At 30.9% G+C, this 19568-nt stretch overlaps 1 protein-coding gene across 2 annotated transcripts; it reads left to right on the top strand.

Annotated features, from left to right (window-relative positions):
• The first annotated feature begins 507 nt into the window (after positions 1-507).
• LOC129875080 (60S ribosomal protein L6, mitochondrial) lies at positions 508-3163 on the top strand. 2 transcript variants are annotated; one of them, XM_055950513.1, is made up of 3 exons: positions 523-623; positions 981-1223; positions 2646-3163. In XM_055950513.1, exon 3 carries the CDS (start codon positions 2667-2669, stop codon positions 2973-2975), a length of 309 nt encoding a protein of 102 aa, XP_055806488.1. In that variant the 5' UTR covers positions 523-623; positions 981-1223; positions 2646-2666; the 3' UTR covers positions 2976-3163. The 2 variants fall into 2 exon arrangements, with proteins under 2 accessions (XP_055806487.1, XP_055806488.1); XM_055950512.1 differs by lacking the exon at positions 981-1223 and having other exon boundaries at positions 508-623.
• Positions 3164-19568: the final 16405 nt, after the last annotated feature.

The raw sequence follows: 19568 nt of genomic DNA, 5'->3' as shown, positions 1-19568 counted from the left end.
ATTTTGACCTGACACAAAGTTTAAGAAAATAAAATAAAAATTAAATTTGTGTTCTTTAATTAAATATAAGTTAAACGTACTACTCTTGTAATTTTAAATATGTTATATAAAAAATTTAAATAAAAATAAAATTGTCGTAAAGAAAAAGGCAAACGGATTAAAAAGGAAAATAAATCAAAGGATTATTATTATTTGAAAAAATTACCTAATTACATTCCTTTCTATATTTTTCATTACTCCCATCCATTTTAAAAAGTTTCAAAAATCCTTTTTTCCATCCGAATACATTAATTCAGTAATTCGATTAATAAATTATCTTTATGTTCAATGTATGATGCTTTAAATGTTACCTACTAATCTATAAAACTCTAATTAATGTATCTGAATTATTAAATTAATGTATCCAAATTATCATATTTTAAAGAAATTTCCGTAAATTAAAAAAGAGTAGAAAAAAAAAATAATTAACCCTTTGTCTGTGAAGAAGTAGTTTATAGGCCCAACTTTTTTTTTAAAATTTCTTATTTTCACATACAGAACCGTCGGAACGCTCCACTGACAGGTGCACTGCAGATCTCCGGTGGTCTTTAGGTTTGCTGAGGTAGCGTTGCAGAGAAAGCCTGGTACGCTATTGTTCTCATTCCTACTAGTTTCTCCTTTTTCTCATCGAAAGGAATTGCTCGTTAGGCTCCTTTTTGTTGTCTGATGAAAATAGTTTTTGTTTTTGTCTTTTGCTGAGGTTTTGTCTTTTATTATTATCTGAAAATTGTGATACATATGAAGTGTTCGATGAAATTCCTCTGTGGATGTATTTCAATGCGAAGTTTCTGAAATGAGAGTGTTATTTCCGCCATGAAAAGTCAATCCTCACTAGACTACTTTTCTAGTTTTGTGGCGGATATAATTTGGTTCTGGAATTGTTTCTTCAATTTTATGGTCTTTAGTTGACAATTACTGACTGTTTTGGTGGGTGATAATAGTTACGTCTTCAGGAGATTGTCATGCCTTCAAGCTGCTCGAAGAAATTCCTTAATGGTTTCGTTTGAATGTTATGCTTCTGAATTGAGAGTATGGTATAACGCTCATTGGGGATTTGGCAAATGTTATTTCTGCTGACTTGAACAAGTTTGCGAAACCCAAAATACGTATTGAGAATCCGCATACCAATTCCGATTAAACTAGCCTATTTCAGTAGCTAGCCTTTGCATCTTGAGAAGGTTTAGGTATGGTTGTTGTTGCTCATCATTTGAGCTTTTTAATTGGTCGTATATCTAATTGTAGGAGTTAATTTTACCCTTCATTATATTACATAGCTACATCAGAAGAGACCCCTGTTTGTTCCCACTTCCCCTGAAGTGTGAACTACATAAAATCTAATGATCAGAGCTTGTAAATCAACCGCTTGTGAAATTCAACGAATGATGGGAAATAATTTGTTTAGCAATCGTTGAGAAATCGAGCAAGTTGACATGCTATTCCATGTTAATAAAGAATAAAAATGTGGATAACCAGTTTCTATGGAAGACCATATGGAGGACGAGCTCCTTCTAGAGAGAGTATCACAAGGCATAACTATAGGTTGGCTATATGCCCATGCTTTAATCTTTCCTTTTAAATTAGTCATCAGCCAATTTTCAAAGATTATCTCAGGCACATTTCAAAAGTGGTCCAATTCTTTTCACTTAGAATTGGAATTGAAAGATCTGCTTCACCTGTTGGTACTAATGAAATTTGAAATCATTTTGTTGCTAAAAATTGATATTTAACAAATTCTTGTGGAGCATATGTTGCTAGTAAAAGGAATAATTCAATATGAACTATGTATGTTGTTGTAGTTATTGGCTGGTGCCTTTGGTTCCTCTTCTGCCAGCTCTCCATCAATAAGGAAAACTTAAATGAGTTCCTGGAGCTACTGACAGCAAAAGTATGCTCAAGAAGGGTGTAAAAGTGCTTAGACAACTTGATTCAGAATGTGAAAACCAACTGTCTGAATTGATTTTATTAGTTGATCATCTGTATTTGTCATTATTTCCTTGAAAACAAAATCTTCCCCTTTTCTTTGTATCAAAAAGGAAAATCACTTTGCACACCTGAGGGTGTGACCCAGTGGTCAAAGAATTGAGTTGAGCACCACGAGGTCTCAGGTTCAAAGCAAAGACAAAAACACTAGGTGATCTCTTCCCACATGTTCTAGCTTGGTGGACATAGTTACTTGTACCCGTTGCGGGTGGGAGGTGACAGGTGTCCCGTGGAATTAGTCGAGGTGCGCACAAGTTGGCCCGAGCACCGTGATTATCAAAACAGAAAAAGGAAAATCACTTTAGTTGTCTTCCCTTCCTTGAGCAGTTTTCCTTTCTGTAGCCAGAGACTAATCAGATTTTCAGTCGCAAAGTGGCATTGCTTTTTTCCTACTCAACTGTTGTAGTTGTTTTGCCCAAGTATTAGTCACAAACCATTATGTTAGATGTCCTAATTCTCGAGCTAATACTTGGCATGTTAGTCTTCCATAGTGGAAAAAGAACGTTGCTGTTGTATTATTGTCTAGGTCTGTTTCTTATTTGGCATGTTCCGGTTGTAGTAATGTGAAGGTCTTTTTCTTGTTTGGCCTACTGATGTAACTTTTTTCATGTCATCTCCTATTTCAGCTGATTGATCGAAGTCATCCAATGGAAGCTAAATTCTTCCGCTTTCTCAAGATTGTTGGAGTCGGTTTCAAGGCTAGGGCAGAATCAGAAGGTCGTCTCTTGTACCTTAAGCTGGGTTACAGCCATGAGGTTGAGCTGACCGTGCCCCCTGCAGTTCGTGTCTTCTGTTTCAAACCCAATGTGGTTTGCTGCACTGGGATTGACAAGTATAGGGTACATCAATTTGCTGCTTCTGTAAGGAGCTGTAAGCCCCCAGAAGTTTACAAGGGCAAAGGTATTATGTACATTGATGAAGTGATAAAAAAGAAGCAGGGAAAGAAATCAAAATGAAATAATGGTTCTTTCTTGGGCTTGGGCTTTGTTCTTTTTATGATGCTAGACAATTTCCCTTTAATTATCTTTCCTATTGTAATTTATTCTCAAACTGCTTGAGTACTTTATAAAGTTAAGAGTGGTTGAAGGTCTTCTACCGTTGTCACAGAAGTTGCTAAACATCTCAATGACAGTTTCAGTATCAACTTTTTCTTCTTTTAAATGCTACAGATAAGTGACGGACGGCGTTGATGAATTTGTACTCCGTTATACGCAGACTGTTCTCTGCCTCTATTATCATTTGTTTTTTAATTTCATCAAAGTATTAATTAATAAAGTAATAAGTGTGTTAATGTGGTCAGAGAACTCTCAGAATACAAAGTGATATAACATAAGTATTACTTTTCTTCAAGTTTTCATAAAGTAATAATTTTGTTAATGTGATCACAAACTATCCCGGCATACAAATTGGTATACCTTTCAATCATTCATTGGGAATACAAGTATCTTGGAGTTATATGCGATGTTTTTCTACAGGAAAATAGAAATTGTTGGGTGCCAAGACCTATTAATAAGGTCAATAATTAGAATTTTTTGGCTACAAGCAAAGATACATTTTTGACAAAACTCATCTTAAAGTATATTTTACAAGAAAGAAACATCACTTCCTATTTTTACTCCGTTGGTGGCAACTTGTAACGACACATAGGACAAGTTGGGTTTTTAAGAAGCCAAGTCTCAATGCAGACAAAATGGAAACTGTGATTGCAAGGCATGCTGTATGCGTCTTGTTCGGGTAAGTAACTCCCCATGCATATCGAACACTCGTCGTCTATCGATTCGTTTTCTGGAAGATGTACGGCCTGTAAGAAGTGCATTCTTGACATGAATTCCTTCCTAGCTTCCTCAATCAAAGACTCTATTAGTACCCTTTCGTAATCCTCATCGAAACACATTCTCCAATAAATTGATTCCCTCACAATTTTTTCTACGTAACCTTCTAGGCACTGAAATTCTTCATACAAAGATGACCCACGTCCCAGTCTGTTGATTTCGGCACGAACTTTTCCCAAAAGTATTACTGCAATGTCTTCATAATGTTTCGCAAAAATTCTCGCTTGGGTAAGTTCAAATTCTTGAGGAGATACAGAAACGTGCTTAACAAATATCAGACTCACATAAACTCTATCATCATCTTGAAAAGGAGGCGTAACGTTTTGCACCGTACGAGTGAAGTCCAAGATTTGTTGGATCAAATCATCTTTGCTCTCCAAAATTTTGTCAGCACCAGCCCACTTAACTTTTTCTAATGGGTAAGGAAAATTAGATGCCGAAAGCTCTCTGTCAACAATATCCCATGATAATGATTTGTACTTATAAACCCACCTAGTACCAAAGTGGCACTCTTCGACAATGTTGTCACCACAAGTGTAAGAATGCTTGGCAAGTATATCAATCTCCAAGTTAAAATTGTTACCTGAATTAATGGCTGTACCAGGAGGGCTTCTTATAGCATTACAAATTTGGGGAAACACACGAATTTCACTAGCAATGGATGAATCCATTTGATGAAACTAATCAAAGGTTAAATGTTGGTAATGAAAATTAAGACTCGTCTGTATGTATGTATATATAGTGGAGAAAAAAGGTCTCTGTTCCTTTGGGTTTAGTTTCAGTTTTTGTGTAGGATTAGGATTTGACACTTTTTTTTAATCCTTTTCCATTTCGGATTCTTATTATTACCAAAAATACAAACTTCCAAATAGCAGGCACTTAAACCTTTCTTATTTCCTTTTCGATTTTGGTTTTGGTTTCCCATTTCCTAATTACTTGTGAATTATACTTACAATTATAGAAAGATAATTACCACACGTTTACGTACATTATAATTTCCTTAAAGAAAACAAAAAAAGTAAGGCTAATTAGAGCTTGTTTGAATTAACTTATTTTAGGTATTTTTAAGTAGTTAGTAATATTTAGGTAAAATTTTAAATCAAAATAACAATAAAAAAATTTAATAGTCATAAGTTGGACTTTCTCCCTATGATACTCTTTCTAATAATGAATCAGTCTTTTACTTGTAAAAAAGTGGCATGTTAATCCTTAATTAGACAGATTCATCTAAGACCATCTTGCCTTCTTTTTTTTAAGCATAATTTGGATTTTGACTTTTGTGATTTTCTAATATGTCTTTCCGTAAAAATTCTATATGTACTATCTATTAAATCGAGTACTTCGGATCAGTGTTTTAAAAGATTTTGCTGGGGCGAGGTTCTAGCAAAACGCCCCAAGACTCAAGTGTGGACTTAGTTCCATAAGACTTACGTCCTAAGTGTTCGATTGTACGTCTTAAGCACGCCCAACGCTCGAGGCTCGCGTAACATATCTTCACAAATTATGTGTTAAAATCTTTAGTTAACATTGTTGACCCTCATAATTTTTATTCTATAGAGATAAGAAGATTGAGAGTAACTCAATTAACAAGTTGTAGTATCACATCTTTACTATTTGGTGACACTATGAAGGTGATTATATATTATGTAACATTTCTTTTAAAAATACATCGTAAAATTTATTTTTTCACTTATCATTGGTCTTTATGATTTTGTCATATGTCTCAAAATTATCATATTTTATTTAGTTATTTGAAAGTAATTTTATTTTTATTAATGATGGAGTGATGTTTTTATTATAATACTAGCAAGTTTTATTGATTTTTTTAGGGGGAGGGGGGGTAAATTGTATAGTATGATAAAAATATTTTGAGAAATAATGCTTCTTTTATTATTAGAAAGTTAAGATATTAGATTATTTATACTTGTATAGTCATGTTAGAAGTTTTATTTTTTATGAGTTTATATTTGTAATTATTTCAAACTATTGATGTATTTTTATAAATTTGTGTTATTATATTATTATGGCGGAATGACCTGAGAGACCCTTGTACTTGACTTCGTTTGTCACCTAAACCTTCTACTCATGACTTTGCCAAGTGAATACTTAAAGTTATTAAAACGCGTTCTTTTAACCCTCTCTGACCATTGACCAAACTTATGTGACATTTATTTGCTGAATCAGATGAAATGCGTGATTACACGCGTTTAAAAGCACGTGAAGATAAAATTTTAATTAAAAAATATTTAAATTAAAAAAATAATTATATATATATATATATATATATAATATTTAATAAAAAGAAAAGAGAAGTTTTCTATCTTTCCATTTATTGTTCCTCTTCTTCTTCCTTACTGCCACCGCGACCATTTCCGTCGACCCTCCTCCCTCTCCCATTTCTTCTTCAGTTCTTATCTTTTTCCATCTTCTTTCAATCATCTACTTGTTTCTCTATTTTTCTCTTCTAACACAAAAGATTTATCAGGAAAAAAAAGGAAAAAAAAACAAAGAAGAGAGAAAGCAAGATTTAAATAGCAAATAAATGAAAAGGTTTAGAAAAGAGAAAGTGTTCACTTGGCAAAGTCGTGAGTGGAAGGGTTCAGGTGACAAACGGAGCCAAGTACAATGGTCTCCCAGGTCATTCCGCCTATTATTATATCATATTATAAATTAAAAATTTAAAGATTCATATATAGGGCTTACGCCCCACGTCTCGAGGCTTTCACCTCGCCCTAAACTAAGTAAAACGTCTCGCCTCACGCCCCCACCTTTTAAAACACTGCTCCGAACTAGTAGTTGCACTCTTCAGTTTTTTATCAAATTGGTGTATTCAAACCCTTTATTTAATTAATACGAGTTAATTACCTAAATGGTCATCCAAATTTTGAGAATTGCTTTCAAATATTATTTTTATTTTATTTAGAATAAAAAATATCACTCTCCTAATTGGCATGTCATATCACTAGCCTCAATTGTTTTTGATAATATATTTATTTAACTCAGTAATTAAAATTCAAATTATTATTATTATGTAAAAAAATTATATTTGTTTAGTAAGAAGAAATTTTCATGCTTAAGAATTTTTTACCATACTTATATTTTATATATTTTTTAACTATGAAAAAATAATTTTCTTAACACTTACTATAATGCCATCTATTTTGAGTAGTTATGAACATATATATTCAGGAAAAATATAACAATTTATAAAGTTTAATTGAAGTTCAAACTAAACCACAATATACAAACCACTTCATGAGCATTAACTTACATTATTTAATTATACTAATCATATAATGGATCAAGAATATTAAAAGTCAATTAATCATTAAAAAAAAATGTGTGTACTTTGAAATCCATACTTACAATAATTTTCTTTTAAAAAATAGAAAGTAAATAATATTTGTATTTTTATTTTATTTAATGGATCGTAAAGTAGGAGAAGTAAATTCACAGGATACATATGTGCACTTTGAATTCCTTTTAGTTTTAGGATTCTTTTTTTTTTTGTTTCAAAATATAATTCTTAATATGTATTTTCGTTCACTCTGAACTCCTTTTAGGTCTAGGTATTGTTTATGTTTTGTTATTAGATCTTAATGATTCAATAAATTCGAGGAGTTTTGACCTAAATATAAAATATATATTATCACTTCTATTTGGTAGATAAGCTACGTACAATGAAGTTTACGAGTTCGATAGAACACAATAACTTTGCCTCTAACTCCCTTAGTGGCAAACCTATAACGACACAATGATTTGGGAGGGGGGGGGGGGGAGCAAAAGGAACAAAATAATGGGTAAAAAAAAAGTTAACAAATTCTACCTATAAGTGTGTTATGTAAGAATTGTATGACGTCTGAAGTTAAAGTCCATCAGTCGTCCATCAGTTGATTTCTATTTTAATCAATCATTGTGAACCACAAAAGAGAGTTATGGTGTGATGAACAAAAGATGTGGCGTGATGAATAAGATTTCTTCACTTTTAATTAAAGGTCTCGAGTTCAAATTTTGAATAAAGTTGAGAATTTTTTACCTAATATAAAATTTATATCATCTAATTTTTTCTTGAAAAATCATGACTTTATTAAAGTCTCCAAATTTAAGAACAAAAACACAAATATTACTAATAATCAATAAGTGCTCGAATGATGGAACAATGAAAACTACGAACAACATTTCCTATATATATATATATATATATATATATATATATATATATATATGTATGTATATATTCACACAGGAAATGTGCCGGAATTACAACTGAGAATTGGAATAACAAGGTAATAGAAAACAACAATGAAAACTAGCTAGGAATAACCATAAAGGGATGAACGCTTGTATTTTTACTCAGTTGATGGCAACTTGAAGCGACACATAGGACAACTTGCTGTTTTTAGAAGCCAAGTCTGAATGCAGCCTAAATGGAAACGATGGCTGCAAGGAATGTTGTATGCTTCTGAACCAGGCAAGTACCCGTTCATGCATATCGAACACTCGTCGTCGATCAATTCGTTTTCTGGAAGATGTACTGCCTTTAAGAAGTGCATTCTTGATCTTACTGCAGGCAGTGACATGAATTCCCTCCTAGATACCTCAACTAAAGCCTCTATTAGTACTCTTTCGTAATCCTCATCGAAACACATTCTCCAATTACCTACCTCCCTAACATTTTTTTCTACCAAACCTTTTAGGCACTGATATTCTTCATACAAAGATGATCCGTACTGTCCCAATCCCTTGATTTCCTCACTAACTTTTTTCCAAAGTATTTCTGCAATGTTTTCATAATGTTTGTAAACAATTTTCCGTTTGGTAAGTTCAAATTCTTGAGGAGATACAATAACTTTATCAACAAATGTCACGCTCACATAAACTGTATCATCATCTTGAAATGGAGGAGTAATGTTTTCCACGGTACGAGCAAAGTCCAAGATTTGTCGGATCAAATCATCTTTGCTCTCCAAAATTTTATCAACACCATCCCACTTAAATTTTTCAAATGAGTAAGGAAAATCAGATGCCAAAAGCTCTCTATCAACAATATCCCATGATAATGACTTGTACTTATAAACCCGCGTAGGACCAATTAAGTGACGCTCTTCGACACAGTTGTCACCAAAAGTGTAAGCATGCTTGGCAACTAGATTAATCTCCAAGTTAAAATTGTTATTACCTGGAATGGCTGGACCAGAAGGGCTTCTTTTAGCATTATAAATATGGGGAAACACATTAATTTGACTACCAGTGGATGAATCCATTTGAACAAACTAACCAAAGGTTAAATGTTACCAAATATATGAATACTGAGTTTTTGTGTATGTAGGATTAGGACTTTTGAGTCGTTCCTTTTATCCTTTCCGGAATCCTATTTACGAAAATACTAAAGTTTCAAATATGGTATTTTATTGAGTACCACGATTCAGTGCATCAAGGCCCATTACAGGTTGATAGACGTACACACTATATTTTGGTAGGATCCATGTATCTATATCTACATTATAGTAAGAACATGTAGATTTTTACAAATAATGTTGACTGGATTTTAGGCTTTCAATAAATATATTCTATAATAGATAAAATTACTGTTTAGTATTTTTTCTTAAATAATTGTGATTTAATTATTATCAAATAGGTAGGATTTTGAAATTAATAGAAAATAAAGCTGTTAAATCTTTATCATAATATGAATTCTTTATCTATATAAACTATGTAATATAATTAAAATATATTCCATATTAATTTTTTTGTACTTCGAAATCATCAACAACAACAAAAATAATTGCTATGTGGTATTTACTGATTCAAATTTGTTGATTACTTTATGTCATGATCATATTCATTAAAATTGATATGTTATTGTTTGAAAGCAATTAAATTTGCATGAAATCTTTTCTTATTTGAATTTGAAATAGATAGAAAAGCTTACCTTATAACAATAATTTTTTTAATTTAAACAATGTACCATAGCTATCAATAAAGAGTTATCTTATTAAAAAAATTTATTAAAAGATACGGTAGTTTTACTATAATTTAAACAACACTAAAGGGTCATATTTGTTTTTGTTCTCTCACAAATAAGTTATATTTGTCTTTTGTTATACTTTTTCAACATACTTGTCATTTACATACAACCTTAGGGTCATATTTGTCCTTGTACTCTAAAAAATGATCATATTTACCCCCTACAACGTTAAATTCTCATGTCATCAATATATTTGTCATTGTACTCTAAAAAGAGTCATATTTGCCCTTGTACTCTAACAAAAGTCATATATACCCATACAACATTAAATCTGCAAAGCCTTAACATATTTGTTCTCTTCATCCAACTTTGTGATCATATTTACTTTTGTAATCTAAAGAAAATTATATTTATTTTTATTGCATAAAATCCTCATTTCTCACTTAATTTTCCTATGTGGATCCTTAATGACATTTTTTTTTCTAATTAATTTACTAACTTATTTAATAAATAGGCTAATAACTTATTTAATAAATGGGCTAATAACTTATTCGAGAGATTATGTGCTTGCTACCATATTGAATATGTGTAGTTGTGTACGTAGCTAAATTATATTTTTATGATTTTGATGGAATCTTTCATAGTTTGAATTATTGGTGTGGTCTTACTTTAAAGAAACCCACTTCGTTCTTTTTATTCTAACTGTTGTTTTGTGATTCTAATTAGTTGAACAGCTATCAACTAATTGTACATGTGGATCTAAAATGCTTGAAAAAGAATTTTAGACTTGTATTGTGCTGAATAACAATCCTTCAAAGCAGAATAGAGATTAAATGTTTTAACCTAAAGGTGCCAACAAGAGGAATTTGAGGTCCTTATTGAGATCACTAGCGCGTTGTTAGGAAAATTACTTAGAATTAGCCTGAAAAGGTAATTTTAAGATATTATCGTTAAATATTCAAAAGAACCTAATGATAAATTCAGTCTCGCGAGCTACTAGAATTAACTAGATATTATTTGAGGAAGACATTTTTTTTTTGGTAAATGGGAAGATACGTTAGTAATTCAATGCAATAAATGGAAAAATCTTAGCTCTAGGTTTTTCTCTCTCGTTGAATATACTCCATTACTCTAGCTTTATACTTAATATTAATTAGTGATTCTTATTTTTATTAGTTTATAATTAGCTCTAAATGTATTATTATAGCCTTAAAAACTTATTTGATAAATTTTAATCTAGCAGTGTAAAGTATTATAGATCGGCTCTTTTCCTCTCTAGGATCGATTTCGGACTTTAAAATCGGATCATATTTGCAACAATCACTTATTTTTTTTAGGATTAGAATTGGGTACGATCAAATTTGATGTTGTTGCCGGAGAAAAAAATTAATTAGTTGAAGTTTTTACTATTGTTTAATTGTTGTATTTTATAAATTTCTGGATTTTGTATATATTAGTTTTTTCTGTTATTTTTATTTTATTTACTTGAGTAAAATGGCATCTTGCAATATATAATAATTGTACGGGAGAAAATTTTGTCCTGTTTTTCCCAAATAACTTTGGATTAAGGCCCACAACTCTACCTGTAAACCTACTTCAAACATGATTTTTTACACGGTCGAGAAGGTGGGCAAGACCTAGAGACAACGTTGATTGCGATCAGGGTCGAGTCTCGGATTCCACATGTATTGGGTCCACAACTCTACCTGTAAACCTACTTAAATGTGCCGGAATTACAACTAAGAATTGGAATAACAAGGTAATAGGAAACAACAATGAAAACTACTCAGTTGATGGCAACTTGAAGCGACACATAGGGCAACTTGGTTTTTTTAGAAGCCAAGTCTGAATGCAGCTCAAATGGAAACGATGGCTGCAAGGCATATTGTATGCTTCTGAACCAGGCAAGTAGTCGTTCATGCATATCGAACACTCATCGTCTATCGATTCGTTTTCTGGAAGATGTACTGCCTGTAAGAAGTGCATTCTTGATCTTACTGCAGGCCGCGACATGAATTCCCTCCTAGATACCTCAATTAAAGCCTCTATTAGTACCCTTTCGTAATCCTCATTGAAACGCATTCTCCAATTAATTGACTCCCTCACAATTGTTTCTACCAAACCTTTTAGGCACTGATATTCTTCATACAAAGATGATCCGTGCTGTCCCAATCCCTTGATTTGCTCACTAATTTTTATCCAAAGTATTTCTGCAATGTTTTCATAATGTTTGTAAACAATTTTCCGTCTGGTAGGTTCAAATTCTTGAGGAGATAAAACAATTTTATCAACAAATGTCACGCTCACATAAACTGTATCATCATCTTGGAATGGAGGAGTAACGTTTTCCACGGTACGAGCAAAGTCCAAGATTTGTCGGATCAACTCATCTTTGCTCTCCAAAATTTTATCAACGCCATCCCATTTAACTTTTTCAAATGAATAAGGAAAATCAGATGCCAAAAGCTCTCTATCAACAACATCCCATGATAATGACTTGCACTTATAAACCCGCGTAGGACCAATTAAGTGACACTCTTCGAAACATTTGTCACCACAAGTGTAAATATGCTTTGCAACTAGATTAATCTCCAAATTAAAATTGTTACCTGAAATGGCTGAACCAGAAGGGCTTCTTTTAGCATTATAAATATTGGCAAACGCATAAATTTCACTGCCAGTGGATGAATCCATTTGAACAAACTAATCAAAGGTTAAATGTTCCAAATATATGAAAACTGAGTTTTTGTGTATGTAGGATTAGGATTTGAGTCGTCCCTTTTATACATCCTTTTCGTCTTCGGAATCCTATTACGATAATACTAAAGTTTCAAATATGGCATATTTTATTTATTACCACGACTCAGTGTATCAAGACCCATTACAGGTTGATATACGTACACACTATAACTTTGGTAGGATCTATGTATTTATCTATATCAACATTATAGTAAGAACATGAAGATTTTTACAAATAATGTTGACTGGATTTTTTGGCCTTCAATAAAAATATTTTATAATAGACAAAATTGTTGTTTTGTAGTTTTCTTAAATAATTGTGATTTAATTATTATCCTAGGATTCTTGAATTAATTGAAGATAAAGACATTAAATCTTTACCATATATAAATTTTTTATCTATTAATAGTGTTGACTTAACTTTTTGTCCTTCATTACAAAATATTTTATAATAGACAAAATTATTATTTAATTTGTACTTTTCTTAAATAATTGTGATTTAATTATTATGCTATTATGTAGGATATTATGTAGGATTTTGAAATTAATTGAAGATAAAGCTATTACATCTTTACCACATATAAATTCTTTATTTATTTAAACTATGTGATATAATTAAAATATATTCAAAATTAATTTTTTTTGTACTTCGAAATCATCAAAAAATAAAAATAATTGCGATGTACGTATTTACTGATTCAAGTGTTGATTACTATATACATGTCATGATCATATTCATTAAAAGTTTCATGTTATTGTTTAGAAGCAATTAATTAAATTATTCATGAAATCTTTTCTTATTTGAAATAGATAGAAAATCTTAATGCTTAAGACATTAAATAAAAAGCTTACCTTATAGAAATCATTTTTTTAATTTAAACAATGTACCATAACTATCAATTATGAATTTATCTTATAAAAAAATTATGAAAAGATACAGTAGTTTTACTATAATTTAAACAACAGAAAATGGTCATATTTATTTTTGTACTCTCACAAATAAGTCATATTTGTCATTTTTTAATATTTTTCAATATATATGCCTTTTTCATCCAATTTTAGGATCATATTTGCCTTTGTACTCTAAAAATGGGTCGTATTTACCCCTACGGTGTTAAATTCACATGTCATCAATATATTTGTCCTTGTATTCTCAAAAGGGTCATATTTGCCCTTATACTCTAACAAAAGTCATATATGCCCATACGACATTAAATCTGCATGTCCTTAACATATGTGTCCTCTTCATTTAACTTTGGGATCATATTTACTCTTGTATTCTAAAGCAACTTATATTTATTCCTATTGCGTTAAATTCTCATGTCTCGCCTTAATTTTACTATGTCGATCCTTCGGGACAAATTTTTCCCCAATTAAATTTCTAACTTATTTAATAAATGGGGTAATAATTTATTTAATAAATGGGCTGATAGATTTTTTTCCAATAAATGGGCTAATAGATTTAATTGAAAAAAAAATATGTCTCGTAAATCACATAAGAAAATTAAGGAGGGCATGCGGATTTAACGCCATAGAAGTAAATATGATCCTAAAATTGGATAAAAAAGATAAATATATTGAAAAAGTATAACAAATGGTAAATATAATTTATTTATGAGAGTACAAGGACAAATGACTCTTTCCATTTAAACAATGTACCATAGCGACCAATTAAGAGTTTATCGTATATAAATTTAATAACGGTAGTTTTTTTTTTACTATGATTAATTAAAATATTTGGTTCTCTATTTTGTCCCTAAAAAAAGAGAAGGTTTTATTAGTCTGCCTCGTGTGCAGATTATATTAATGGACATTTACTGTGAAAAAGGATAAGTAAATTCACATTAGAATACATACGTCCACTTTGAATTCCTTTGTATCTTATACAGTGTTTTAAGAAGTTGCGGTGTGAGGCGGGATCGATCAGATAAATGAAAGAAAGGGGTTTTGATTCCGCACGTTGTAATTCCTCGTCTATTTAAAGTAGATTATTTAATATTCGTGATACAAATTCATTTTGAAAAGACTTAGCTTCAAAATCATACGTGGAGCTTCAGCCTCATATGAATCTTTTAGGGATTGAGGTAATCTCAACCCATACATGTGTGGTTAACTAGATTGTTGTACACGACTTCATAAAAAAGAATGGATATCTCAATTACTCTACGTATCTAATGTGTACTTTGGAGTACTGGAATCGTAGGTCGGCGATGATAGAAATAAGTAACAACCTGCAGGTTAGGCATTCTAAGAGTTTTCATTCTCTTAAGCCCCGAAACACTGGACATAAGTCTCATGAATCTACAAGTATTTATTAATTATCATGCATCTTCAATTTTATAATTATATTCCCAAGAAAATAAACAAAAGTAAAAGTTTAATAATTCTACTAAAAAATTCAAATAAATCACCTAAAATACTAAAAAAAATTAAAATTATTTTTGAGAAAAGTAACAACAACAAAAAATGATTAAAGGTAACAAAAAAAAAATGATAATAGACTAGATAATCTTTAAAATATAATCATCATTTATTTAATTTCTTCATTGATCTCTACATCTGCTAGTCCTTCCCACCCTAAACTAATACATGCATTGATTATTGTTAATATTTCAAAAAAGTAAAAGGATAAAAAGTGTAGAAAAAAAATGTATAAAGTTATCTCAGAAATATGTGTTATGAAATCTCTATCCTGATAATCAAATATAATTATCTCAAAAAAAAAAGAACTATTTATGATAGCTCATTTTTTATGAGAGTTATTTTATTTACTTATGTATTTAGAAAAAAACCACTAAAAACATTATAACAAAGATTATAAATATGATTTATAGAAAAAATAATTTAAAAATAATAAAATCAAATTTAACACTTACAACACATTTTTACGTCCGAACTTACGCTCCACATTCAAGTGCGCGTACACCCTACGAATCTACAATGATCACAATAATCTGCACATGATCACAAGTCACAAGTGCATAAGAAATTCAATTGAGGAATGACGTGCTCAAATGCACCAAACAATGATCCACATGAACACAACAAGTAATGTCTGGAACTTCTTCAGGTCATGCCATATTGAGCGCGACGTGGAAAGCAAAATTTTGTTCGATTTCTCCCAGATAACGTACTTTGGATTAAGGGCCCATAATTTTTATACCTATAAATATATTTCAGTAATTTTTTTAAGAATCACATAGCGTAAAGAGTTAATTACCATTTTCTCTTATTCTTTTTTAATTTATAGAAATCCCTTAAAAATATGGCAATTCGATACATTAACTCAGTAATCCGGATACATTAATTCAGTTCCAGATACAAAAATTACCAACAAATTATGATTTTTAAGGATCAACAGGTAACATTTAAAGTATGATACATTGAACATAGAGATTATTTAAGAATCAGAATTAATGTATCCGTTACTGAATTTCTGTGAATTAATGTATCCGGATGGAAAGAAGAAATTTTTGAATTTTTTGGGAATGGCTGGGAATAGTGAAAAATATGATAAATAAGAAAGGGTAATTAAGTAATTTTTCCTATATTTTAACCATGACTTTGTACATCGTTTTGGTCCTTTTGGAGGTGGAAAAGACCTAGACAACGAGGGCAAGATTCTTCTTAGAGTTTTTCTCTCTTGTTATTTTGCACTTTCATATTTTTTCGAGAGATTATGTGCTTGCTACCATATTGAGTATGTGTAGCTAAATTGTGATCTAAAGAAAGATCATATTGACGTCGTGTACAACAATCTAGTATGCTTGAAAAAGCTATTAACTAATTGTAACAAAAATGCTTGAAAAAGAATTTTAGACTTGGACTGTGTTGAATAACAATACTTTAAAGCAGAATAGAGATTAAATAATGTGTTAACATAAAGACGCCAACAAGAGGAATCTGAGGTCCTTATTGAGATCACTAGCGAGTTGTTAGGAAAATCACTTGGAAGTTTAAGATATTACCGCTAAATATTCAAAAGAACTTAGTGATAAATTCAGTCTCACGATCTACGTAAATTAATTAGATGTTATTTGAGGAAGACATTTTTTTTTGGTAAACGGGAGAGCAATTCAATGCAATAAATGGAAAAATCTTAGCTCTTATTATCAACCAAGTAATATCAACCAAGTAAAATGGTTGTCCACTTAAAATGGTGGATAGTCCATTTACTTTTTAAGTGGGTAAAATGCCCATTAATATTTTCCTCCACTTGTAAATATGGCTATAAATATAGCCTTAAACTTCAATGTAAAAACACACAAACACATAAAAGAAAGAATTACTATTACTCTCTCTATATTACTACTCTCTCTATTAATACTTTCTATATACATATTCTCTTGTTCTTCTTCCTTTATAAAATTGTCAAGTTAGTTAATTCATAACACGTTATCAGCACGAAGCTCTAATTTTTCAGAAAATTAACTTCTATATCAGGTATATCTACTAAATAAATTTAATTTTTAAGTTATCTTTGTTACTTTCAAATTAATTTTCATCATGTCAAACTTGTCAAAATTGGAATTTGTGGCACTTGATATTTCTGGTAAAAATTATTTGTCATGGGTACTTGATGCTGAAATCCACCTTACCGCTAAGGGTCTTGGTGATGCTATAATTGAAGGAAATACAGCATCAAGTCAGGATAAAGCAAAGGCTATGATTTTCCTTCGTCATCATCTAGATGAAAGCCTAAAAATGGAATACTTGACAGTGAAAGATCCACTTGAATTGTGGAAAGACTTAAAAGGGAGGTATGACCACCTCAGGGCAACGGTATTGCCAAGGGCTCGTTATGAGTGGATGCACTTACGGTTTCAAGATTTTAAAACCGTAATTGAGTATAATTCTGCTGTATTTAGAATAACTTCCCAATTAAAATTATGTGGGAAAAATATAAATGATGAGGACATGTTAGAAAAGACATTAACTACTTTTCATGCCTCTAATGTAATATTACAGCAGCAATACCGTGAAAAGGGTTTTAAAAAATACTCTGAATTGATATCATGCCTTCTGGTGGCTGAACAACATAATGCCCTTTTAATGAAAAATCATGAAGCCCGTCCCACTGGAACTGCTCCGTTACCGAAGGCAAATATGGTAAAAGCACATGGCCAGTCTGAAAGAAGACATAATAAATATCAAGGTCATAATAATGTGCGTGGGCGTGGCAATGGCAGAGGACGATATAATAATCGTCGTGGTGGTGGTCAACATAAAAGGGAGAACAATATCAGTTCTCAAAATGGCCCTTCAAAAAGTAACTGTCATCGTTGTGGCATGAAAGGCCACTGGAAAAATGAATGTCGGACGCCTGAGCATTTTGTAAGACTTTATCAAAATTCTTTTAAAAGAAAGGCAAATAGAGGTGGTGCCTCTTCTTCTAATGCTCGGATAGAGTCACACTTGGCGTTCGAAAATAATGTTGAGGCAAGGCCTTTGAATAATGATAATATTGAAGCAAATATGGCCTTAAGGGATGATGATTTTAATGACCTCAATGATATTACTCATTTGGAGGTTGAAGATTTTTTTAAGGATCTTAATTGATGTTTAATTTCATGTTTTTCAATATGTTATCATGTACTTTGAATTATTGTGTTTTTACGTTTATGTATTTGAAGAAAAAAAAATAATAATCAAGGTTACATTTTTATGATAATTGTATATTATTTATTACATTGTGCTATTTTACAATGTTGTAATTAATTACTATTAGTGTGCTATTATTTAATCTTAATATCATATTGTTACTAAAAATAATATTCGCTTTATTTAATGTCATTATACTAACTGTTTATTCTTGTTAATATTTTAGACATTAATAATGTATAATGATTGTATTATTTTTGTCAATAAACAAATTATCTATACATGATGAATAATATTATATTAATGTTTTATAATATTTTATATTTGTTTTTAATACTTGTGTATAATATTTATTTAAGGTTAATAAGTATATAATTCCATAAACTAAATTATTGTAACATTCATCATAATTGAATCATATAATTTTTTAAATTCTAAATTAGCATAATTTAACTTTAAAAAAAAAAAAAAAAAAAAGGGACTTATGTTTTACTAGCAAAATTGTTACTTATTTTATTTCTTACAATGCATTTTTATTTTATGAAGATAAATAAATTTATCAGTGTTCAATTGGATTCAAGATGAATAATGGAGATATGTGCATTTTGGATAGTGCCACAACTCATACGATATTAAAAGAAAAGAAATATTTTTGTCATTTGATTATGAAAAAGGCCTATGTCAATACAATATCTGGTAGTACAAAATTAATTGAAGGCTCTGGAAAAGCAGTCTTATTACTACCTGGAGGAACGATATTGGTAATTGATAATGCATTATATTGTAGTAAGTCTCAAAGAAACTTGTTAAGTTTCAAGGTTATTCGCCAAAATGGCTATCATATTGAGACTGCAAATGAAGGAAAGGTTGAATACCTTTATATTACTACAATAAATATGGAGAAGAAAATTGTGCACGAAAAATTACCTGCACTTTCTTCTGGGTTGTACCATACAAATATTGGTACTGTTGAATCACATGCCATTGTAAACAAAAGGTTTACTGATTCTAATGATTTTATCATTTGGCATGACCGGTTGGGCCATCCCGGTTATAATATGATGCGCAGAATTATTGAGAATTCACATGGACACACTTTGAAGAATCAGAAAATTCTTCAATCTAAGGAATTCTCTTGTGTTGCTTGTTCCCAAGGAAAACTGATTATCAAATCATCAGCAACTAAGGTTGGGATTGAATCCCCTGCGTTTCTGGAACGTATACAATGTGATATATGTGGGCCAATTCACCCTTCATGTGGACCATTTAAATATTATATGGTCTTGATAGATGCATCTACAAGATGGTCACATGTGTGCTTATTATCAACTCGCAACATGGCTTTTGCGAGATTGTTAGCTCAAATTATAAGGTTAAGAGCACAATTTCCAGATTATGCAATAAAGACA

The sequence above is a fragment of the Solanum dulcamara genome, chromosome 11 (genome assembly GCF_947179165.1).
Source record: "Solanum dulcamara chromosome 11, daSolDulc1.2, whole genome shotgun sequence".
NCBI classification, from domain to species: Eukaryota; Viridiplantae; Streptophyta; class Magnoliopsida; order Solanales; family Solanaceae; genus Solanum; species Solanum dulcamara.
The sequence above is the reverse complement of the archived record's forward strand: the minus strand, read 5'-3'. Positions and strand labels throughout refer to the sequence as shown.